This window comes from Triticum urartu, chromosome 5A (assembly GCF_056163025.1).
Source record: "Triticum urartu cultivar PI428250 chromosome 5A, HENAU_Tu73, whole genome shotgun sequence".
Lineage (NCBI taxonomy): Eukaryota > Viridiplantae > Streptophyta > Magnoliopsida > Poales > Poaceae > Triticum > Triticum urartu.
In genome coordinates, this window is record NC_141877.1 from 508,896,453 (window position 1) to 508,921,425 (window position 24,973).

The 24,973-nt window shown below is 44.2% G+C and overlaps 1 protein-coding gene and 1 pseudogene across 2 annotated transcripts; one reads left to right on the plus strand and one right to left on the minus strand.

The window, feature by feature from the left end:
* The first annotated feature begins 7,071 nt into the window (after window positions 1-7,071).
* Window positions 7,072-7,940, plus strand: LOC125556483 (germin-like protein 9-3). Its single transcript, XM_048719211.2, has one exon. The coding sequence runs from the start codon at window positions 7,159-7,161 to the stop codon at window positions 7,813-7,815; it is 657 nt and encodes a 218-aa protein (XP_048575168.1). The 5' UTR covers window positions 7,072-7,158; the 3' UTR covers window positions 7,816-7,940.
* Window positions 7,941-8,222: 282 nt separating this feature from the next.
* On the minus strand, window positions 8,223-19,548 carry LOC125507258 (protein HAPLESS 2-like; annotated as a pseudogene). The gene is made up of 20 exons (XR_015603543.1): window positions 19,212-19,548; window positions 18,981-19,124; window positions 18,329-18,417; window positions 17,996-18,035; window positions 17,429-17,486; window positions 17,281-17,341; window positions 16,838-16,916; window positions 16,310-16,444; window positions 16,037-16,234; window positions 15,824-15,904; window positions 15,644-15,744; window positions 15,464-15,581; window positions 15,070-15,102; window positions 14,821-14,914; window positions 14,638-14,727; window positions 14,240-14,358; window positions 13,991-14,143; window positions 13,296-13,410; window positions 8,731-8,824; window positions 8,223-8,641 (listed from the first exon to the last, which is right to left on the minus strand). The product of XR_015603543.1 is annotated as a protein HAPLESS 2-like (transcript).
* Between the last annotated feature and the right edge of the window lie 5,425 nt (window positions 19,549-24,973).

The following is a 24,973-nucleotide window of genomic DNA, read 5'->3' on the forward strand; positions in this document are numbered from 1 at the left end:
ATTACATGGTGTTTTCATTGACACACAGGTCATAAATAAATTAAGACAACTCCTATGGCTCCTGCCGGTTGTCATACTCATCGACATGCAAGTCATGATTCCTATTACAAGAACATGATCAATCTCATACATCACATCCTTTTGGCCATATCACATCACATAGCATACCCTGCAAAAACAAGTTAGACGTCCTCTAATTGTTGTTGCATGTTTTACGTGGCTGCTATGGGTTTCTAGCAAGAACGTTTCTTACCTACGCAAAACCACAACGGTGATATGCCAATTGCTATTTACCCTTCATAAGGACCCTTTTCATCAATCCAATCCGACTAAAGTGGGAGAGACAGACACCCGCCAGCCACCTTATGCATCAAGTGCATGTCAGTCGGTGAAACCTGTCTCACGTAAGTGTACGTATAAGGTCGGTCCGGGCCGCTTCATCCCACAGTGCCGCCAAATCAAGATAAGACTAGTAACGGCAAGCAAATTGAACAAATCATCGCCCACAACTACTTTGTGTTCTACTCGTGCATAGAATCTATGCATAGACCTAGCTCATGATGCCACTGTTGGGGATCGTAGCAGAAATTTAAAAAATTTCTACACATCACAAAGATCAATCTATGGAGTAATCTAGCAACGAGGGGAAGGGGAGTGCATCTACATACCCTTGTAGATCGCTAAGCAGAAGCGTTCAAGAGAACGGGGTTGATGGAGTTGTACTCGTCGTGATCCAAATCACCGATGAGCCTAGCGCCGAACGGACGGCACCTCCCCGTTCAACACACGTACGGAGCGGAGACGTCTCCTCCTTCTTGATCCAGCAAGGGGGGGAGGAGAAGTTGATGGATATCCAGCAGTAGGACGGCGTGGTGGTGGAAGTAGCGGGATCCCGACAGGGCTTCGCCAAGCGGAAGCGGGGAGGAAGAGGTGTCACGGGAGGGAGGGAGGCGCCAGGGCTTGGGTGCTGCTTCCCTCCCTCCCCTCCACTATATATAGGGGCCCTGGGGAGCGCCGGCCCCTAGAGATCCCATCTAATGGGAGGGGCGGCGGCCTAGGGGGTGGCTTGGCCCCCAAGCCAGGTGGAGGCGCCCCCACCCCTTTAGGGTTTCCAACCCTAGGCACAAGGGAGGCCCAAGGGGGGTGCACCAGCCCACCAGGGGCTGGTTCCCACGTCACTTCAGCCCATGGGGCCCTCCGGGACTGGTGGCCCCACCCGGTGGACCCCCGGGACCCTTCCGGTGGTCCCGGTACAATACCGGTGACCCCGAAACTCTCCCGGTGGCCGAAACTAGACTTCCGGACCATTCCGAAACTCCTCGTGACGTCCGGGATCTCATCCGGGGCTCCAAACAACTTTCGGTTAACCGCATACTAATATCTCTACAACTCTAGCGTCACTGAACCTTAAGTGTGTAGACCCTACGGGTTCGGGAGACATGTAGACATGACAAAGACAACTCTCCGGCCAATAACCAACAACGGGATCTGGATACCCATGTTGGCTCCCACATGCTCCACGATGATCTCATTGGATGAACCACGATGTCGAGGATTCAATCAATCCCGTATACAATTCCCTTTGTCTACCGGTATAGTACTTGCCTGAGATTCGATCGACGGTATCCCAATACCTTGTTCAATCTCATTATCGGCAAGTCTCTTTACTCGTTCCATAACACATCATCCCGTGACCAACTCCTTGGTCACATTATGCACATTATGATGATGTCCTACCGAGTGGGCCCAGAGATACCTCTCCGTTTACATGGAGTGACAAATCCCAGTCTCGATTCGTGCCAACCCAACAGACACTTTCGGAGATACCCGTAGTGCACCTTTATAGCCACCCAATTACGTTGTGGCGTTTGGTACACCCAAAGCATTCCTACGGTATCCGGGAGTTGCACAATCTCATGGTCTAAGGAAATGATACTTGACATTAGAAAATCTTTAGCAGACGAACTATACGATCTTGTGCTAGGCTTAGGATTGGGTCTTGTCCATCACATCCTTCTCCTAATGATGTGATCCCGTTATCAATGACATCCAATGTCCATGGTCAGGAAACCATGACCATCTATTGATCAACGATCTAGTCAACTAGAGGCTTACTAGGGACATGTTGTGGTCTATATATTCACACATGTATTACGGTTTCCGGTTAATACAATTATAGCATGAACAATAGACAATTATCATGAACAAGCAAATACAATAATAACCATTTTATTATTGCCTCTAGGGCATATTTCCAACAATAGGGCCTAGTGCCAGTTGCTGTTATTTGCTTGTTTTTTACTTCACAGAATATCCCTATCGAACAGAGTCCAAACGCAGCGAAACTTTTTGAAGATTTTTTTTGGACCAGAAGAAAACTTGGGAGCCAAGGAAGCACCAGAGGGGAGGCCCGTGGGGTCCACAAGATACCAGGGCACGCCAGAGGCCCCTAACGTGCCCTGATGGTTTGTGGGACCCACGAAGGTCCTCTCCACCGCCTCTCATCTCTATAAATACCCAAATATTTCAGAAACCCTAGGGGAGTTGACGAAACACAATTCCAACCGCCGTAAGTTCCAGAACCACGAGATCCAATCTAGAGACCTGTTCCGGCACTCTGCCGAAGGGGAACATGATCACGGAGGGGTTCATCATCCTCATTGGTGCTCCTCCGATGATGCGTGAGTAGTTCACCATAGACCTACGGGTCCGTAGGCAGTAGCTAGATGGTTTGGTTTGGCCAGCTAGATTGATTTTTTTTTGAATGAGAAGAGGTGCTTTGTGATGGGTTGGATCTTGCGGTGTCCTCACCCAGTGACAGAAGGGGTAGCAAGGCACGTATGTATCATTGCTATTAAGGATAAAAATATGGGGTCTATTCCTACATGAATAGATCTTGTCTACATCATGTCATCGTTCTTATTGAATTACTCCGTTTCTCCATGAACTTAATACACTAGATGCATGCTGGATAGCGGTCGATGTGTGGAGTAATAGTAGTATATGCAGAAAGGAGTCAGTCTATTAATCTTGGACGTGATGCCTATATTCATGATCATTGCCTTGGATATCGTAATAATTATTTGTTCTTCTATCAATTGTTCAACAGTAATTTGTTTACCCACCGTATGTTATTTTCTTGAAAGAAGCCACTAGTGGAATCTACGGCCCCTCAGTCTATCTTTTATCATATTGTTTTCAAATCTATTGTCCCAAAAACCCCAAAATACATTGTTGCACTTTTTCTTTACTTATTTTAGATTGACAACCCCTCTTATGCGTTGGGTTGCAAGTATTTGTTCTTTATGTTCAGGTATGGTTTACATAGTGTTGCTTGGTTCTCCTACTAGATTGATAACCTTGGTTTCGTAACTGAGGGAAAACATACTTACCGTAGCCGTGCTGCATCATCCCTTCCTTTTTGGGGAAATACCGACGCAGTCTCAAGCCACATCAACCCTCAGCCACTTTCTCTATCCAAATATGTCCAAACCTAAATTCCAAACTCGGCCCCACTGATTCTTTCTACCCGGAGCCACCGAGTTCATTTGACATAGCCACTGCCATAAACCTTAATAGTTCGGTCACGCCGATACGGATCTCGATCCCACCGAGATGGCCTTGCCAGCGCTCTGTGATCTGTTGCATTCACTTCGGTCCTATGGAGTTCATGCAATCGATCTCACCGAGTTGGCATGGCAGATTCTCTGTTGCTTATTGCTTCATTTCAGTCCCACCGAGTTGATGCAATCGGCGCCATCAAGATGAAGTTTGCCCTAAGCCCTAGCACATCGGCCCCACCGAGTTGTTCCAGTCGGTCCCACTGAGATTCCTAACATTCATATTTTTGAACAGATCGGTGTCACCGAGTTTCCAAATAGGTGCCACCGAGATGAGTCAAAAGTGTGTAACGGTTGGATTTTGTGTGGAGGCTATATATACCCCTTCACCCCTTGTCCATTTGAGTGATAGCCATCAGAACATGCCTACACTCCTACCATTCATTTTTTGAGAGAGAACCACCTACTCATGTGTTGAGATCAAGAGATTCCATTCCAACCATTTGAACCTTGATTTCTAGCCTTCCCCAAGTTGCCTTTCACTCAAATCCTTTCACCATAGCCAAATCTATGAAGAGAGAGTTGAGTGTTGGGGAGACTATCATTTAGATTACAAGAGCAAGGAGTTCATCATCAACACACCTTCTATTACCTTTTGAAGAGTGGTGTCTCCTAGATTGGTTAGGTGTCGCCTGTGAGCCTCCAACATGTTGTGGAGTTGAACCAAGAAGTTTGTAAGGGCAAGGAGATCGCCTACTTCGTGAAGATCTATCCGAGTGAGGCAAGTTCTTTGTGGGCGATGGCCATGGTGGGATAGACAATGTTGCTTCTTTATGGACCCTTCATGGGTGGAGTCCTCCGTGAACTCGCACAACCATTACCGTTCATGGGCGTGGATGTACGATATCACCACCTATTGGAACCACGCAAAAAATTCTCCGCGTCTCCATTGCGTTTGCACACTCCAATCCCATCCCTTTACATTCTTGCAAATTGCATGTGTTACTCTTTTCGTTGCTTATACTCTTGTCATGCATACTTGAAATGTATTGGATGCCCTTTAACTTGTGCTAAACTCAACCTTAACTTGAAGAAACTAAAAACTACCACTTTTACTAGTTAAGGGTCTAATCCCCCCCCCCTCTAGACCCCTCTTCTCGATCCTTTCAGCCGTCAACCGGCACAGAGTGTCGCCCTTATGAAATTTGGGCAGGGCTTACTTCCTTTCTTAACGTGTGCAAAGTCGACTGGCCTTGGCATGCAACCGGAAAGGCATCAAACTCTATTATGATACATCAGTGATGTCAATCTAGAGGGACCGACAACCATAAGAAGAAGACGGTGTTGTACCGGGTTATGGATGGAACCACAAAGCACTGCATATCCTGATCATACAGATTCAGGAGACTCAGGCTCACAAGACCCTCATGGAGTCGCCAAAAATGTCAACGGCTTGTTGGGTAGGGTAGGAGGTCACCAGAGTGCCAAAAGGCTAGCATGTCTCGGTCACCTCCCCAAAGAGACGACGTGCGCAACCAAACTCTAATCTCGTCGGCTTGTCAACATTGTCCAGAGGAGTGCAAACGCTTCTCAAGGGTGTTGCTGCCGGCACCTTAGCGTTGTCAAATGAGATCCTAAAATCTACTAATTGCGTGTTGTTGGAATCACATATCCGGAGAGACAGATTCGTTACAGGAGGATTGAATGGTGAGTTGGTGACCACATGTCAACCAAAATTTTCCATAGGGTGAGGGTACGAGTCCCACTGAATCCACTCGGAGTTTTATATAGTTTTGTAAACGCATTTTTGAAATAGTTAACTGTATCTTTGCATTACAATATATATTGTTCGTTGCGTCTTTATGCACAAAGTTTTTACTATTCTGGTAGTCAGCAAGCCCCATTCAAGAGAGAGTTAGTTTGGAAAGTTAAACGTTTTGTAGATTCTTTGTAGGTCTAACATTATTGTTTTTCCCGTATCAGATCGTGCAATTAGTTTGAGAGTGCATTTCAATCCTTATATAAAACTATGATTCGCATTTGAATATAAACCTTTTACTACTATAAATTAATACATCATATTTTTAAATACTTTCAACAGCGTGTATGTATACAATAATTGCACAATATATCTAATACATTATGCTCCCTAATTGTTAAGGCCTTACATTCAATTGAGGTCTTCAATTTAGAATTGGATCACCGTTTGACCGGGTCAATGATTTAAGGGGCTCTCTCTTCAATTCTTTTATCATCTAATATACCATGCTCCCTAATTTTTAGAGCCCTCCAGAGGTGTTACACATTCAACGAGGTCTTTAATTTGAAATTGGGTCACCAATTTTGACCAGGTCAATGATTTAAGGGGCTCTGTCTTTAATTCTCTTATCATCTATCTAATGCACCCTGCTGCCTAATTTTGGAGCTCTCCCGTTCAATTGAGGAGTTCACTGGTTCTCGATTTCTACCGGGTCAACGATTTCTCAGGAGCTCTCTCATTCAGTTGAGGTATTTAATGTTGGATTTGATTCACGATTTTGACTGGATCAACAACTTCTCAAGTTAATTGGAAACAACCACTCGGATTTGATTCACGATTTTGACTGGACCAACAACTTGTCAAATTAATTGGAAACAACCATTCTATAGAAACACATCTGTCCCACACACCCTCCCAACTAACAAACCAGCGCCAACACGTGCACTGCAACACTAATATAGTACATGCGTCCACCAACACTGAAAACTTTTCCACGTATGGGTTGATTAGCATTTAACACAAAAATCATACTGCCAAAAAACACATCAAAACATTGTATTATATAAAAAAACACTTCACTATCTTCCCCACGTGTCAACCCAATTTTGATCACTATGAAATCACAACAACATAAACGGCGCAGCAAAGCGTGCCTAATCCTTCTAGTTAGTATGATTTCACAATCATTACGTGCAACATGTTGATTAATTGACATATTCAATGATGTCATCATTTGCTGTATGGCCTGATTCGGATTGGTTCAATTGGCGACTCGCTGCTAGTTTGGTTTGTTCATACATTACATATTCTAGACTTAAAGAAAAACATAGTTATTGTAAATTGCTAGTGCATACATAGGTTAGACTTTTGTGTTTGGACTTTGGAAAAATTACATGCATATATTTGTTGTTACATTTTTAAATTTCTCAGATTAATGAAGTTGGGGATGAGACACACTCACACACCCAAGTCTTTTTTCTTTCTTGAGGGACACACACCAAAGTTTTCATTATAATGGAAGCAAAAATAAATTCCGCGCTGCATTGCAGGTATATCCATATGCTTGGAGACACCAAGAATTGCATAACATCGGCCAGTTAATTCTTCCTCAGATGTGTGTCAAACTGTCAATTAACGCTAGCTGGTTACAGCTTGCTGTTCCACAATGTGCATCCATCGTCCTTGGTTTCTCAAACCCTCCATCACATCACTAGCCCACCTCTTCCGTATAAATTAACACAGCAAGTCGTTCAACCACAGCATCTCACAACCACAGCCTTAATCAATCGGTTAGCAAAGCTAAACTGTTAGCTTAGCTTGCTGCTACATCCATTTCCAATGGCGTCCATCAACTGCTACTACTCCTTGGTGTTGGTGGTGGTTGCACTGGCCTTGGTGCCGTTGGCCGCCGTGGCCGGCGACCCGGACATCCTCAGCGATTTCGTAGTGCCGACTTCCATGATCGGCATGCCACCGATGAACATCACCGGCGACTTCTTCACCTACACCGGCTTCAGCAACATGACCATGCCGATGCCGATGCCGGGGACGCAGAACTTCACGGTGACCAAGGCCACCATGGTGGAATTCCCTGCGCTCAACGGGCAAAGCGTAGCCTACGCCATGCTCAAGTTCCCCTCCGAATCCGTGAACCCGCCACACACCCACCCCCGTGCCGCCGAGCTGCTGCTCGTCCTTGACGGCGCGCTCTCCGTCGGCTTCGTCGACACGGCCGGCAAGCTCTACACGCAGGACCTGGCCGCCGGCGACATGTTTGTGTTCCCCAAGGGCCTGGTGCACTACCAGTCCAACCCGGGGCAAAGCCCCGCCGTGGCGCTCTCTGCGTTCGGCAGCTCCGCGCCTGGCACCGTGTCCGTGCCTGTCACTGTGTTCGGCACCGGCGTCGATGATGCCGTGCTCGCCAAGTCATTCAAGACCGACCTGCCCACCGTGCAGAAGCTCAAGGCGGCGCTCACTCCACCGCCCAAGAAGTGATTCATGTGTTCTTCTTCACGCCGCTCTGAGTTAATAAGGCCCTGAGCTAGTGAGCGGGATGGAACAATCCCGGTGCCGCCAAGTAGACAATAATATGTGAAATTAATAATCTGTGCTTGTTGTGAGTTGTGATTGTGCTGATGTGAAATTTTTATCTGATTGAGATGTTGGTTTGTCACCAATTCTACTCGCGCCTGTTATGCACATCTCTGTGTTTATTTGATGTGCGGTCGATTGTCACGGATGCTCATGTCAAAAGAACTAAAGTTGTTCTGTAGGACAACGTAACAACGGCAAACAGAAATGAACAACATGAATCACACAAGTCGCAACGAGTTCCTAATTTCCTTTAAGTGTCTTACATACATCGACCGGCATTGAGCCAATTGATCACAACCGTCCGTCTTCTACGCCGCCCGGGAGTGGTGGCGGCCCTCGCGCCCGCCGTGCCTCTCATGGTGCCCACGCTGCTCCTTGTACTCCGCGCCGCGGCCGTCATCCCTCTCCCTCTGCGGCGCCTTGCCGTGGCGGTGGTGCTTGTGCCCGGCGTCCCTGTGCCGCTCACCACCGTCGGCTGCCGCGTGCCTATGGAGAACGTGGTGGTGGTGCTGGCCGGGCGCCCCGCTGCTGCGCTTCTTGTGCGCGTGCGGGTGCTTACTGTGGTGGTGGTGGTGGTGGTGGGCGTGGGCGTGGGCGTGCGTGTGGTGGCCTGGGCCTCCCCGGTGCTTTGGGTGCGCGGCCTCCGGCGGCCCGAACACGTCCTCCCAGCAGTCGTACAGCGGGTCGAACATGCCCTTCTGGTGGAGCAGCCACAGCAGCACCGCGACTGCAACCCCCAAAACACGGAGAAAATGAGCATCGGCGTCGTGAACATGAAGAAAAATAGCCACCTGACGATACGAAATGCTTACGGACCAGCGGGTAGCGTGGTGAGCAGCAGGCCGAACATGACGAGCCAGCCGATGCATATGTACTGGATGTGGCAGCTCAGGTCCAAGAAGCTCGTGCACTTTTTTTTTTTGAACAAGAGAAGGCACCAACAGGTGCCAATTTCATTCAGCTCATTGACAGAGTACATCAAGCATTACATAGACCTGCCAAGAAATTGAAAGAAAGAGAAGCAGAGTCTAAGGCTATATGAGCTGAGGAACTATCCTGAAAGACAGAGAGGGAAACCCCAACTGATGAACACCATGATCAGAAGAACAGAAAGACAGACAACAGACAGACTAAAACAACAAGTGTGCCAAACAAAGATGACTTGAAAGTGTACTGAAGCACCCAAATGCAGGTGTAATACAAGCCTCTAAATTTAATCCTGCAGAGCTTAAGACGTCAACTGGCCTCAGCTTGGCAAACTCTGCAAAATGCACAACATGGAAGAGGATTCCTTTTCCTGTGAGAAACCAGCAGGTTGAAAAAGACCATCCTTAATCTGGCAAAGGCGCATCCTAAAAGAGAGAGAGAGAGAGAGTATAGAAGCCAGCACAGCAACACTGTGAATAGAAGCAGAAGATCCATGCACAACAAGGTTGTTAGTAGCAATGTATAGTATGAATTCTAAAACCCTGAATCTGGAAATTTGAAAGAAGGGGCAACACAGGACAAGAAACTTGAGAATGAGTAGCAGCAAAACAAGAGAGTTGAGTGTGCCCATCAGAAGAAAAAACCTGTTGCGCAAGATTGTGAGCAATACCATTGATTTCTCTAGAAATATGAAACACGCGCGGTTGCAAATTAGATGTACATTTGAAAAAGCTAGCCAAAGACTTTCTAATATTCCAAGGGGTGGCAGAATCACAAATATTACCTGAGGCAACAGCCAAAGCTAAAGCAAGACAATCCAAAAGAAAAGTGGGCTGCGCAATATTGAATTGAGAAGCAAGATGAGCAGCAAAAGAAAGAGCCAATGCTTCAGCTTGCAGAGGAGTAGAAGTAGGAGAAGCCGAAGCTTGAACTTGCACATTAATTTCCTTTTGGTTGAAGGGCATAGAGATGTACACTCCCACACCTGTAGCAACCTCTCCTTGCAACAAACCTGGAACTTTCTTGGTCCTATAAGCAGCATCAGAATAGATCTTAGGGCCAACAATTAACAGATTTGTCTTAAGCGTTCTACCTTGCATAGGGAGCTGATTAGGAGGCAATTGATTATGAGCTTGATCCTGCTTCGAAGGTAAACATGGAAGATTATCATAACAATCAGAAGCTAAAGCAAGAGCTGCAATATGAACTTGGTGGGGAAGAGCCTTTTTTCTATCAAAGAGAAAATCATTTCTAGCCTTCCAGAGACACCACAAAAAATTTAAAACACTAGAAATAGAACCATGAGGATGTCCCATACGAAGCAAGTCAAAAAGAACAGAATGCATAGTGGAATGGCCCTGAATTAAAGCATCCGATCGAAGGAACCAAGGAGAGGAAAACCAAGCCGCACGGGAAAAGTTACACAGAAAAAATAGATGGAACTCATCCTCTTGCTGGCCACAACGACAACAATTTTTAGAAATATGAATGGAAAAACGACCAGCTCGCAAACCCGTAGGCAAGGCCTTTCTAAGTAATTTCCAGGCGAAAGTTTTGACCCTAGGAAGCAAATCCTTCTGTTTCCAAATTAATTTGAGAAAATCTAACAAATCCAAAGGAAGAGTAGCAGGCGCATTTCTGGGATTAGCATGAATCTCCTGTAAACAGAGTTTATATGCAGATTTAGAAGAACAAATTCCATTAGGGGTAAGATCCCAACAAAGCAAGTCTGGACTTTCGTCATCAATAGTTTCAGTTTGAACAATGAGAGAGGCCAAAGGTTGCTGGAAAAGGGAGAAAACAAGATCATGATTCCAACTTTTTTGACCTGGAAGCCAAAGATCTTTAACTAAAGAAGGATATATAAAACCAGGTTGTTGAGCAATAAGATGATCATGAACCGAGCTCCAAAGAGTGCACCAAGGTGTGCTCCAAATTGAAATATTACCTTGAGATAACTGATAAAAAGAATGAGCTTTAAGTTTAGGCAACAATTTCAAAATAGAGGTCCAGAAAGCTGATTTGGGAGAAATAGCAGTAGCTGTCCAGATAGAAGCATCATGAAAGTACTTAGCCTTAAGCACAAGATGCAAGTGAGAAGAAGGGAACTTGGCTAACCTCCAGGCAGCAGAAATAAGAAGACTCTCATTAATAGCTTTTAAATTTCTGACACCTAAGCCACCTTCATCTTTTGAATTGCAAATGTCCTTCCATGCTCTAAGGCAAAGACTCTTTTTTGAGTCATTTTCTCGAACACTTGTCCACCAAAAATTCCTAATAACAGCAGTAAGCTTAGCAATGAATTTCTTCGTAAACAAGATATTAGCCATGTAATAGACAAGGATAGCCGAGAAAACCGAGCGAATCAATTCAAGTCTGGCAGCATGAGAAAGCATGTTAGCTTTATAAATGGGCAACTTATTCAGAAATTTGTCTAGAACAAAGTTATATGCAGCAGCTCTTCTTTTTGCAGGAAGAACAAGTGGATGACCAAGATGAGTGAAATTGCTATCCAGATTAGAAACAGGGAAAATCTGCTTAATATCCTGCATCATAGCTTGAGGAACATGAGAACTGAAAAGAATGGCTGATTTGGCCCAATTTGGAGTTTGACCTGAGATAGAACAAAAATGATTAATAAGATGAGCCATAGTGCGAGCTTCTTGAAGACTGGCTTGCCCACAAACCATCAAGTCATCTGCAAATAACAAAGAGTGGATAGAAGGGCAATTTGGTCCAAGCGAAATACCCTGCAAATGATGAGCAGCAAGAGCTTCGTTGAGAGCAATAGATAATTCATTGATGGCAATAACAAACAAAAAAGGAGACATCGGACAGCCCTGATGAATACCTCGAAAGCTCCTAAACTTGTGAGAGGGTTGTCCATTAATCAGCACAGAGAACGTAGGAGAAGAAACACATGCATGAATTAAATTAATGAAGTGACCATGCAGCCCTTTACGAGCAAGAGCAGACACAATAAAATTCCATTCTAGACGATCAAAAGCTTTGGCTAGATCTATCTTAAGCATGAAAGCACTGTGTTTCCAAGATTTAAGAGAGAAAGAGTGGGCAATCTCCTGGGCAATAATGATGTTATCACTAATACGTCTACCCTCAATGAAAGCTTGTTGAGCAGGATCGATATAATCAGGAAGATGAGGCTTGATCCTATTAGCAAGCGACTTCGCAATGATTTTGTAAACAACATTACAAAGGCTAATAGGGCGATAGTCCATGGGAACTTGAGGCACAAGCTTTTTCGGAATAAGAGCAATGTTAGTGTCATTAATATGTGGAGGCAAAATACCAGTAGTGTAAAAGTTAATGACAAGTTGAGTGACTTCATCTCCTATCCAGTCCCAGGCCGCCAAATAAAATTCAACATTAAACCCATCTGGCCCTGGAGAAGCATTCAATTTCATTTCTTTGAGAATCTGTAAAACCTCATGTTTATCAGGAAGAGCATAGGTAGGATCCAGAGAGTCACTAGGCCAATGTGTATCAAGATAAGGCCTATCAGCATTATTATCGGGAGATGAGAAAATATAACGAAAATAATTAACAAAAGTGTTAGTGATAGCACTAGATTTGAAATGGATCATATCATTCTCATCCTTAACAGAACAAATAATATTCCTCTTCCTACGTTTAACCACCGCTTGATGGAAAAATTTAGTATTACGATCTCCAGCAGTAGCCCAACCTTTCTTACTTCTCTGCTTATAGAATTGGTTAAGCTTAGAAAGAGTTTGCTCATACCTGAAAATAAGAGAACTTTCCAATGCATGATTCTGCGGTTGCAAGGGAAGTTGTTGAATTTGATTAATCTTCGATTCTAGGTCAAGAAGATCCTGCTGGAGAGGATTTTTTTTCTTGCACCACATCTTTAAGGAACCTGCCAAATAAGAGGTTTTGGCTGCAAAGGAGTGAACTGAGCAATTATTCCATGCAGATTTAGCAAAACTAGCGAAATCTTCCTCCAGCAGCCACCAATTTTCAAACTTAAATGTTTGCTTAGGTTTAACAAAAGTACCTTCAGTAGACACTAGAATGGGGGCATGATCACTAAGAATAATAGGCAAGTTGAGGACTTTAGTATTAGGATAATGCATGCACCATTCAGAATTAACCAAGCAGCGATCAAGGCGTCTATAAATAGGTTTCGAAGTGTGTTGTTTACTACGCCAAGTATACGCAGGACCACTAAAACCTATATCATAGAATCCACAATTTTTAACAAGAGAGCGGAAAACATTCATACGATAATAGTTAACATTGCCGTTACAACCATCCGTATCATACAAGATGTCATTAAGGTCTCCCATACACATCATGGGCAGACCCAGATTATCATACACAAAAGTTGAAATCTCACTCCAAATGGCAGTAGTTTGTCTATGATAGGGATCACCATATATACAGACCAAACAAAATTGGACACCAGTGGTTACATGAAGTACAGTAGCTAATATATAGTGGAAGGAAGCAGCATGAATAGTGACTTTGAGATCATCATTCCACATTAGCCAGAGCCCTCCAGAGGCCCCTCTCGAAGGAACAACAAAACTGTTGGCAACATCAAATCTATTAACTAGATCAATTGATCGCACTTTAGAAGATTTTATTTCAGAAACAAAAGTTACCTGCGCTTTAGTAGAACGGATCAGATTAGCCAGAAATAGCATACGATCATTGCGGAGGCTCCGGCCCATGCCTCGGCAATTCCACGCTATAGCTTTCATGGCACCCAAGATCCTTAAGGACGATGCACTGCTGACCCCTGCGCGAGAGAGAGGGCTTAAACCAGACAAAAAGATTGCGCAAAAGCAGATCCAGCAAAACAGGTTTTGGGAAACTTGAATCGAAGATTATAAGTGGGACAAGTTGAGAGGAACAGAAAACAAAAACAAGGGGATTGGAGGAGTGGAAGACGGGAAAGGTAGAAAGAACAACAAAGGCTGGGGATGGACTCTGCGGAGGAGACAAGGAAGCCCTGGATCCGGTCGGATCGAACGACGCCGCATCAGATCCGGTCAGAAAGATCGCCTCCGGCTTGAATCCGGCAGGAACAAGGGGAAAGGAGAGGGATCTGAGAGAAAGGAAACAGAGATAGAAGTAGCGACAGAGCAGGGAAGAGTGGATCAGCTAGGGAAGAAGGTGGGGTGGAGGAGAGGAAGGAGAAGAAGAGGGGAAGAAGGGGATCGGCATCACGCCAGTCGCCGGCAGCCGCCGGAAGTCCAGTCCAGTACGTCTCCCCGTTAGGTTTGTTACCATCAGCATGAAGCTCGTGCACTTGGTGCTGTTTCAGAGGGAGTGGAATAGATAGATGAGCTAAAATGATCAGAAAGAGTAAGAGGCACAGCCGGATCCGAATTACTACCGAAAACATTATTACCTGCATGATCTGCCGGTGAAGAAATCGATCACGCTGTCCCATGTGTTGCGCCACAAGGTTTCGATGGCTTCAATGAAACCCCTGATGCCACCCTTCTTATGCTGCTTCGGTGGGCCGATCTACATGGGTTTTAAGGGCAGTAAGCAATGTATGTAGCTCAGAGATTGGAACAGCACAACACAATTATTTGTCATGGTAAAAAGGGGATCTGGATCGTGCGAAAACACAGATCTGTGATACTCTGACAAAAGTTTATCAAGGCAAGAGATACACTGACATCAAAGATTGGGATGAAACATTGTAGGCAACTCTAACTATCTCCCTGCGCTTGTTTTAACAGGAAACAAAAGCTAATGAATCCTAACAGGATCACTTCAAGGGAACAAACATTTCAGAACCTGTGTTCCATTGTCAAAGAACTGTGGCTGTAGTAGAGAACTGGCACTCTGCTCTGTCAAGTTCACTGAAATCTGACCCTTTCAAAATAGCTGCAATCGACCACAAACAAATCCCATGTTCATTCCTAAAATAGGACTTTGGATGTAAGGACAATGATGAGCTGTCTTTGGTTTCTAACTCACCCGAGCAGCGATATTTTGATGCTTGGTCTGATGAGGAACGCAAATAGAATAAGCGGATAAGCACTTGGCCAGGTTTCATGATGAAGAATTGCTCCTGCAAATGAAATTGCAGGGTAGCTTCATGAGAACAAACTGAATGAGAAAATAACCAAAGCAGGAAACTGTGCTGATGAATAATTAACTGAAATGATGTGTTGCAGCTCGTCAATCAAATAAAAACAGAAAACACCGATACCACAATAAATATACCTCCACATAACTGATGCCACTTAAGCAGACGAACTGTAAAAGGAGTAAGGCAGTCATCAGAGTTCAGGAAAACTGAGGAGGCCAAGTAAATCATTGACTAAATTTTTAATCCAACCGTTTTATAAGCAAAGTAAATGTGAAATATGTTAGTCAAATATATCTCAGTCGAACGATGTGGGTGCGTCCATGTAGGTATGCAGGGAATAGAAAGGATATTCATGCAAGGACAACAAGAATGATGGGTAGGAAATCAGTTCATGGACGTATCTATCTTAAGAGAAAAGAAAATTAATGCAATTAATGAACTATCAAAAGGTAGACAATTGTCTAAAAATATATCAAAAGGCATTTGCTTCCCTGCAAAGAAAATTATAATTTCCTTGGCGATGCATACCGTCAAGCTATATGAAGCTTCCAGTTTGCCAATGTTCTTAATTGTGACCTTGGCAGTACCAACTTGGCTTAAGGCTTCAAATGTAGGGACATTAATGTCAATTATTTTCCCTGGACTCCTGAAATTGACAAATCAGTGCAAGGTAAATGCAAAATAAAATTGCGTAATTATTATCAGTACCTCTGGTATACATAATTTATATCATCAGCACTCAGCTCTATCAGCAAATTAGTATTCAGACTTTCTGTGATTCCAATAGAGAATGAATGAGCTCCTGCATTCTGTGATGGGTATGTATCAAATGCTTTATCCAATGCCAGCATAAAAACAGGACTCAAGAATAAATGGTGGGAATATAACCGGGTGTTGGTTGATCCTATCAAATCTTCCCTGCACAATATACTGGGGCTCTTGGTTTCTGTTTATTCGATTGTCGTCAGACTGAAGAAAAATGGTGAAATAAAAACTCATGACTAAACAGTTACAATATTAGCAGATTGTGCTTCAGGAACAAGAAGCTTGACACTTATCCTTGCAAAAGAAAACTTGACACTTGCTAATGCACAACCTTACCTCCTTGAAATTCCAAAGCTGATTGTACAAGCAGCTCCCAAATGGTGATCCACAGAGGTTAGGCTGGTTTCTGTAAGCTTCATACCCAACACCAATCTTGTTGCACTCAAGACCATCTAATGTAAACCGGACTCTCTCCAACAGCATCCACCTGGAGAACTCGTCGCCAAGGACTTGTGGTTGACCGTCACCACCACCCTTCAATATTTCAGATATAGAAGATAATTATGAAGTCACGTGAGAGAAATACACGTATCATAATTTGCTGAATACCTTCCGTGGAGTCACAAGACAGAAGTCTTCAAATGCTGGGATACTTGTATAACGAACATAGTCACCAATGAGATTTACCCTCAGAAAGTTATCTTTAGAAACAACTGTACTATTCTCTGGACTAACAATAACCTCCTGCAGTGCAGTGTTTAATTGATAAAGGCATACTGCTGTTGCGTGAGTGCTTTGCATACTCAAAGTCCAAAACAGCAAACTAGATATAAGAACAGAAAAGTAGTCATTTGGACGCTACTTTGATTTGATAAATAAATAGAATATTCAGAATATTAGTCCTTAAAGGGGCACAAGATCGAACAATAAAAGCGCAGTAAGCCAAGGTCCCCAGACTTGATAGAACTCCGGATAGCAAAGGCATGTGAAAAATAATATCATCATCAGGATGATTGATTTTGCTTGTGCCTATTTGTGCCAACATATTGTCAGCATGTACATAATCATGGTAATTTCTTCAAGAGTCTGTATTCTATACTAGCCTTACAAGTAACAGTGCAGAATTTTAGTGCCTACCGTTACAGAAGAGCCTTTCTTTACTTGTACTCTGATGCTGAACCCAAGTGAACTTCTCTTAATTCCAAAAACATGAAACCTGTTTATAAGCAATGGAGATAGAGTGATACACAGATTTACTCAAATTTTGACCTGAATAATGATTAAAAAAACATGGAATGATGTGAGCAGCATATAAGTTTGGCATGAGCATATACTCTCTAAGATTCTACTTAAAAATAAATAAATAAACTAGATCACCATTAATCCCCAAAATGTTTACTACCTACTTGATGATGTTAGCAACGAAAAGGAAGTACTACGACCATGTCAGACCGAAATAAGAAGTACAAGATATTAGGATATCGTGCCAATTCAAGTTTCTTTTAGTGAACTCAGCAGGTGGAGTTCTTAAGACAATATTTATAAATATTACAAAGATATCTCACAAGTAATGCCCATACCAATCACCTGGAAAACGTACACAGTGAGCCGTATTAGCTTTGCCTTTAATCATTTTATCAACTGCAAGGAAGATGCATGTGAAAGGTGTGACACAATGTTATACTGAAAATGCAGAAATGGTAAAAAAATATCAATTTGTTAACTCACAAATTGATCCGCATGACGAACCAACACGGCGATTAGGCCCACATGGACAGCAAACCGGCTAGTGCAATGTCAAAGTGTAGAGGAAACTTTAAATTTACCGTGGAAAAGAGAGGAAACAGTAGAATCATGAGATAGTATATCATTTTTTTATGAGATAGTAGATCATAGCTACATGTAAAATACAATAACACAAACTAAACGAGTATATGACATGCAGAGCACAAGCACGTTGAAAAGAATTCATATGTGCCTTTATTTTTCTCAAAAAGAAATCAACAAAGGGTGGATTGTATTGGCTCAAAATGGAGCATCAAGAGGATACAAACACTATGAGGACACACCCGGCCTCTGCATAGCTATGATGCACACAACCAACACCAACACACATACACAAAAACACACGGGCACCTAGCAAAGTCATGTAAGACCAAAGCTATGCGTAGGCGAGGAAAAAAATGCCCAAAGCAATCAGATCCGCGGTTTATTTGGTCAAAAACTGTTTGGTTCAATATTGTTACTACTCAAGACACTGAGATAATAAGGATGACAAAGGCCAGTGCGTTTCACCTCTGTATGCTCAACTACGTGACCGTTCTGATCCCATAACCTAGCCATATTCATGAAATAGACATCATTAGTTTATACGGCATTGAAAATATGTATAAAGAAGGATGCAGAAATCGAGGGAAAGTCTGAAGATATGAATGGCCATGAGAGGAAATGGTATACTATTGTAATAAACTCGCACCAAAAGTGCTACAGCACAGATTATAGCTGTCTAAAACTGAAATGGTGGGTCTGTGATTACGAAGACCTGCCAATTGGAATCCCTCCCAGAAATATTGACGAATGATGATGACAACCTATCAACTGGATCGAGTCCCAAAGTTTTTTTTTTACCTTTCACAAACTCCAACAACATCAGCACCAGCATCTGACTCACATTTATGTGTCTTGGTAAACATTTCCTCTGGTTTATAAGCAACATCCTGAAGAAACAAGCACAGACAATAAATCAGCTCCGAATTCACATGATTTGTTAGAGAGTATAGTGTTACTGGTAGGTAACAGTTGATATCAGTGATACGGCTAACTTTTCAGTGCAACAAGCCGCATATAAAAACAATCAGACAACAAAATGCTAAAAACATTTTCAGATGCAAATGGGGTTGCTATAACAAATGAGGAGATGCAAAACACGTAAGCATAAACGGTCCCACTCTAGCAATATCAGAACATACTGAATGGCATTCCAATATTTCGATAGCTCTAAAACATTTAGGAAACCCGCTTCGTCGACTCCCTGTTTATCTATGATGTGTCCATTCCAAAACCTAGAACACGACATTTCAGCAACGCTACGATACGATAGGGCCGCAAAGTGATGGGAACGGGCAGCATTGTATGATGGCTGGAGGCTGTTTGGCTCTAAGTCTTGAAGTGGAAAGTGGCATCCTATTCCTACTAGCTATTCATAAGAAAAACCAGACTCCGGTCTGCTAGTCAGGGGGGGGGGGGGGGGGGGGGGGGGGCACAGGCAGAGGGGCTTTACCCTCATGTAGCTGAGGGCGTAGAGCGCGTAGACGGCGGACTTGTTGATGGTGATGACGGGGGGATCCCGCACCGTCTGCATCGCCTGCGCATCGTTCTCCTCGACCTCCACCACCTGCGCCACCAGCGACGACTCGCCGCCGCTCTGAATCGAGCCCCCGAACACACACATCGTCAGTAAAAAAAACAAAACGCACGACTCCATCGGGGCTCGAGAGGAGGATAGGCTTACGGAGCCGCTGGGAACGGCGAGGTTGAGGACGAGCTTGCGGTCGCAGGCGAGGGCGCCGCCGGCCCCCGAGTCCAGGGCACAGCGCTCCAGGCGGGACTTGGAGAGGATCTCCACCCCGACGGCGGGCTCGACCAGGGCGGCCGCGGCGAGGAGGAGGAACACGGCGTGGTTACCAGGCCGGGAATGAGGGGGACGGGGACGAGGAGCCATCGGCGGTTGCCGTCGCGGTGGCGAAGGGCGAGCGGAGCGGGGTGGGGATGAGTCGCAGCAACTGTTTTTTTCTTTTCTTTTTGAGGCTGCAGCAACTGGTGGCGGAACCGCAGGCGCGCGCCTCCGCTTCGAAATGGATGGCGAAAACGTAACCGCTTGCGCATCATAGGCCCTGAGGCTCTTGGGCTTGCGGTTGTCTCCGGCCCTCCGGTTTCCCACTAGTCTACTATCTACTATCTACTTTGTCTAAAAAAAAGAAAATCTACTATCTACTATCTACTACCACTATAGAAAAAAAGAGGGATGGATCCAAACAATCACATCCATTCATCATCAAAATCTAATGGCTCTTAATCATTCTGTGTTTAACGCTACCAACCACGCAACAAGTCACGCTCGATCAATCGCTAACTCTGCCCACGTTCGAAAAAAAAACAGTGCCAACGCACGCCCGCACGACCTCTCACCCCCTCCTCCTCCTAACGGACGCCAGCCATTCGCCACAGCTGGCCACAACACAGGCGGGCCGCCGCACACCGATCCTCCCGCACCGTTCGCCGCCCCGCCGATCCCCTCATCCACCATCGCCGCACAGCTTGGCCTCCGCCCGCTGCTGGAGACCCCCGCCCGCTTCTGCCGCTCACCCCTCACCTCACGCCGTCGCCCGCAACTCCTCACCGGCACATCGCATCACATGGCGGCGGCGGCGGCCTTCAACGGGGGAGCGACCCCCAAAGCATCCGTGCTCGGTCACCTCGCGTAAGTGTACATCGAGGTGCAGATGAGCCGCATCGGCACACGCTGCCCCTCCCCTTAGTCGTCTGCTTCCATTTCATGGACGCCGATGGGCCCGCCACCACCGCCGTGGGAAGCCCCGGTGACTCGGTGAGTAATGAACGCCCTGTTTCCTGGGATGCGCCGCTCCCGGATCTCGGACTGCAAGATTGCGGTTTGGGCTGCTTTGAATTTGGGATTTGACGGCCATGACTTGATCTGTCGCAGATGAGATCGCCACCATGACTTGATCTGTCGCAGATGAGATCGCCAAACTGTTCCCAGCTTGTACGACCAGCCTTGGGCCAAGCCGGTTGCAACGAAGGTGCTCAAGATCGGCGCCGTGCTTTCTGGTGACTAGGTTCTAGGGGGGCACAATGTGATCTGCGACATTTTTGATAAGTGCGAGTGATCTTCAACCGCACGTTCGTTTCGTTTAGCACTAGCTGAGACCAATTGAGTGAAAATAGGTGTTCATAATTGAATTAAAGAGCTGTTAGTGCACTGTGCCAGTCTCTTTTCTGATGAAAAATCTGAGGATATATCTTGTTAGATTTTGTTGCTTTGCGGTGTTTGCTGAATAATTCTTGTCATTGACTTGTCATGGTTGGTGTTGTGGATCTGATTACCCGTGGGAGCGTGCCAAAGGCAGCACCATGTATGGATTCAAGGGAGGGCCGGCTGGTGTCATGAAGGGAAGTACGTCTTGCTTACTGCCTATTTCGTGTACCCCTACCCCTACAGAAATCAGGTATGTCAGCATAACCTATACTAAGCACACTTATTGAAATTTCAGTACTTTATATAAACTTTGGTTATCACCATTTTCAAACAGGAAGTGGATCATCAATAGGGATTTTGCTTAGGTACTTCCATGAATTAACAGATGATAGTTTTTTCCTCTTGAAGTATCCTTGTGTATATAGGAAATTTGTGACCGTAAGCATGACAAATATATGATGTATACATACAGTTTTCTGGGTAACTTGAATTACTATTCTTGTCCTTTTCCAGCACAAGAGCTCTACCCCAGCACCGCTTCCCCATCTCTGGTCGTTCCCTTGGCTTCCTCCATGGCGGCTGAGAAGATGGGCCACCACTGAAGCCGCTTCTGTTGTTTTTTTGTGTCGAATATTTTGTACTAGTTGGGTTACGCTTGGACTTGGTGTTGTAGTGTGGGTAGGATACTTGTAGTGTCGGAGTCGGACACGTTGTATTCTTGGCCTCTTATATATGAGGAGGCATCCCACGTTGTAACCTATGACGACTAGATAGCGACAGGCTCGCAAGGGGGTGCCGGCGGCTTGTGCCGGCGCCCGGGTGGCCGGTGTTGTGGTATTTCGGGGAGGAGCGTCCGTAGTCATTGCCCCGGGGAGTAGGCGAGTTCGCCGAACCTCATTAACAAATCTCGGTGTTGTCATTGTCTGTGATTGTTTGTTCCTCGATGGATCGTCCGCGTATCTCGGATTTATTTTAACAAATGATATCAAAGCAAGGTTTGAAATTGAGGCGGATCATATTGATTTAGAGGTGAAAATATCGTGAAAGAATTAGTCGTCGGCGAGTGTCATGATCGCGTGGGCGCCGAGCCGACGTACTCGGAGTCGGGCAAGGTTGCAGCCCAAGCGGCGGAACGTCGCGTGCAGGCTGAGGACTCAAGCGGTGGCTGGGCGTACAGATTCTAGCGATATATGTGATGCAATCGGAAACAACAAGTCACGAGATTTTATTTGGAGACCAAAACAGGACCGAGTCCTGGTGGGACTCGTGTACAAGGCGGACGTCTGCGCGCGGTTAAAAGCAGCGGCAGGGCAGGTCCTCACGACTCGAGACGAGGCAAGCAACAGATCCAATCGGCAGAAAAGGCCATCGCTGGTTGTGCTATCCATCGGAATTAGCAAGGGCAAGGCAAAGCAAATTAGCTTAGCATCAGGAGTTGAGCCAGGACAGGAGCTATACACGTGAAGAGATTTTTTTGGTTGGAAGTGCTAGTAGTACGTGGAGGACCGGAGGTTCAGTTGCGTACTTTGGGGCATCGCGTACAAAGCTTAGATAATTTTTCGCAGGGTTAGCCATACAAAGAACCATGGCGCCATCGGATACCAGGTTTGAGATGGAGAAGTTCAACGGAACTGGAAGCTTTGGGTTATGACAAACAAGGGTGAAAGATTTGTTGGCACAACAGGGATGCTTGAAAGCGTTGTTGCAGGAAGCCAAGCCAGCTAAGATAGAGGCGGATGATTGGGAGGAGTTACAGTTGAAAGCAGCCGGGACTATACGGTTGTGTCTGTCGGACCAGGTTATTTATCATGTGATGGATGAGAATTCGCCGAAGAAGATCTGGGAGAAGCTGGAAAGTCAGTTTATGTCCAAGACTGCGACGACCAAGGTGTATCTGAAGCAAAAGTTGTATGGGATGAGGATGCAGGAGGGGTCAGATCTTGTGGAGTATATGAACGCCTTTAATCAAGTCGTGATGGATCTAGCACGCTTGGGTGCGACGGTTGACGACGAGGATAGGGCAATTCTGCTTCTTTGTTCGTTGCCATCATCCTATGATCATTTGATCACTACTTTGACGCATGGCAAGGAGACCGTCAAGAATGAGGATATTACTGCGGCATTGCTATCTTATGATATGACACTACTAGGGAAAAGGCTAGCAGCAGCGCGGGTTTTAAACCTATCAGTAGCGCGGGGTGGTGCGCTACTGATAAGGCGCTACAGCTAACGAATAGCAGTAGCGTGCCTCCACCCACGCTACGGCTAAATCGACTTAGTAGCAGCGAGTTCCAGGAGGAGCGCTGCTGGTAATTAGTAGTAGCGCTTCTCTCTGCCCGCGCTGCTACTATTATTTCATATTTCATTTTTTTTATTTCATGTTGTATTCATACACCTTTACACAAATTTTCATACAACATGAATTTATAAATTGTTTTTACATCATCATGAGTTATTACATCACGGGGTGAAAGAACCGTGTGGACTAGTTTCAAGTGGACGGACATCCACTTGAAACTAATCCGCGGTTCTTTCACCCAATGATATAATAAATATCATCATCATCATCATCATATCATTAACAACTTATCATCATCATATCATTGGTCACTAGTCGTAATCACAAGTACTCCTGATATCTTCAACTCTAACACATTGTATCACATAATAAACATATTGTACCTCATAGGACCTACTACATTCTCTTAGGACCTACTATATTCTCCAAGGTAAAATAGCAAAAAACAAGATAGCCCCTCGCTCTCCATTATGGAGAATGCAGATTATCCTGTCTCCAATTCTTGCCTTTCGCTTAATGTTGCTTCCAAAAACCTCCTTACGAATGTCCAAACATTTTTTCCACTCTTTGATTAGCATGTGTTCACCGGTTTTAGAAATTCGATATGCACAGGTGAAATCCGTAGGATGACCTGACTGTACGTTCAGAACTTCAAGGCGACCATTGTAATACATCAGATGAGGCACACAATCCATCAGGATTTTCTGTTGAAAAACATAGTAATAACTTCGTAGTTAGCAATGATGTACTAGTTTTAGAAGTATGCAAAAAATGCACGGATGTCGTAATAGTAAAATATCTTACCAGGGTATCTCCATAGAAGTTATCGTGGTTCAACACGTGCACTAGTGGCACGTATTCACCATAATTTGGAGGAGTTCGATAATAGGTATTGTAATTCTCAAAAAAAGTACAATAAGCAATCAGATGATTTTTCTCCTTATAAGTTAATTCGGAGCCATTAGTGTAGTGGGTTTTGTCTACCATCTTCTGCACATTCTTTGAAGATTCGAAATAAGCTGTCAATGGAAATAAGCTGTCAACTATTTTGAAATAAACAATATAAATTAGTTAATAACTATGTTTGAGAAACTCACATTGCGGTAGAATCAGAAGCGTATCAACAAGGACCCAAATGTCCATATTGTCTTGCTCGATGTCAGGATGACCAAGATCCATGGTGACAATCATACCCTCATAAAAACCATACATTTTGCAAAGTGCTTCCCAATTTTGACAACCAATTTTGACATTTCCTACGTTCATAATTCAAAGATTAAATTTGTACAATTAAATATATGTACTAAAAAACCTAAATTAGATCATTATTTTTCAAAGAAAATCCAGACCACTCGATATTTCCCACATATTCTAGCACAAGTCATGCCAGAATTCACGGAAAAATCCGGCATGACCTTTGCTAAAAAAGGACATATCGAGCGCCTGAAATTTGCCGGAACAGAAATTAATCAACACTCCGGCAAAACATAGGCCACTCGGAGGTGTAACAAAAACATGAAATAATTGCTTAAACTAAAAAATAACACCAAATATGGCATGTTCAACTAGTTCTATTAATTCAACTAGTTCTATTAATTCAACTAGTTCTTACTAAATATAAACTTAGTATAAAAAGAAAAAAAAGTAGTTCTTTCTAAAAATGAAGTAGTTCAACTAGTTATTAATTTACTTACTATACTAGTTCAACTAAAACTTAACTAGTTCAACTAAAACTAAACTAGTTCTATTAATTCAAATAGTTCTTACTATATATAAACTTACTATAAATAGAAAGAAACTAGCACATCTACTACTACTAATTAACATCTAACTACTACATCTACTACTAATTAACATGTACTACTGCTAATTATACAACTAGTTTACCATCACTACTAGTAATTAATATCCACTACTTCTAAAAATCATTATCTATGAACCCTAAATTAACATCTACTACTACTAAAATTATCTACTA

Excerpts from the sequence above, each read along its gene's own strand:
- LOC125556483 (XM_048719211.2), top strand. The coding sequence starts at position 7,159 with ATGGCGTCCATCAACTGCTACTACTCCTTGGTGTTGGTGGTGGTTGCA.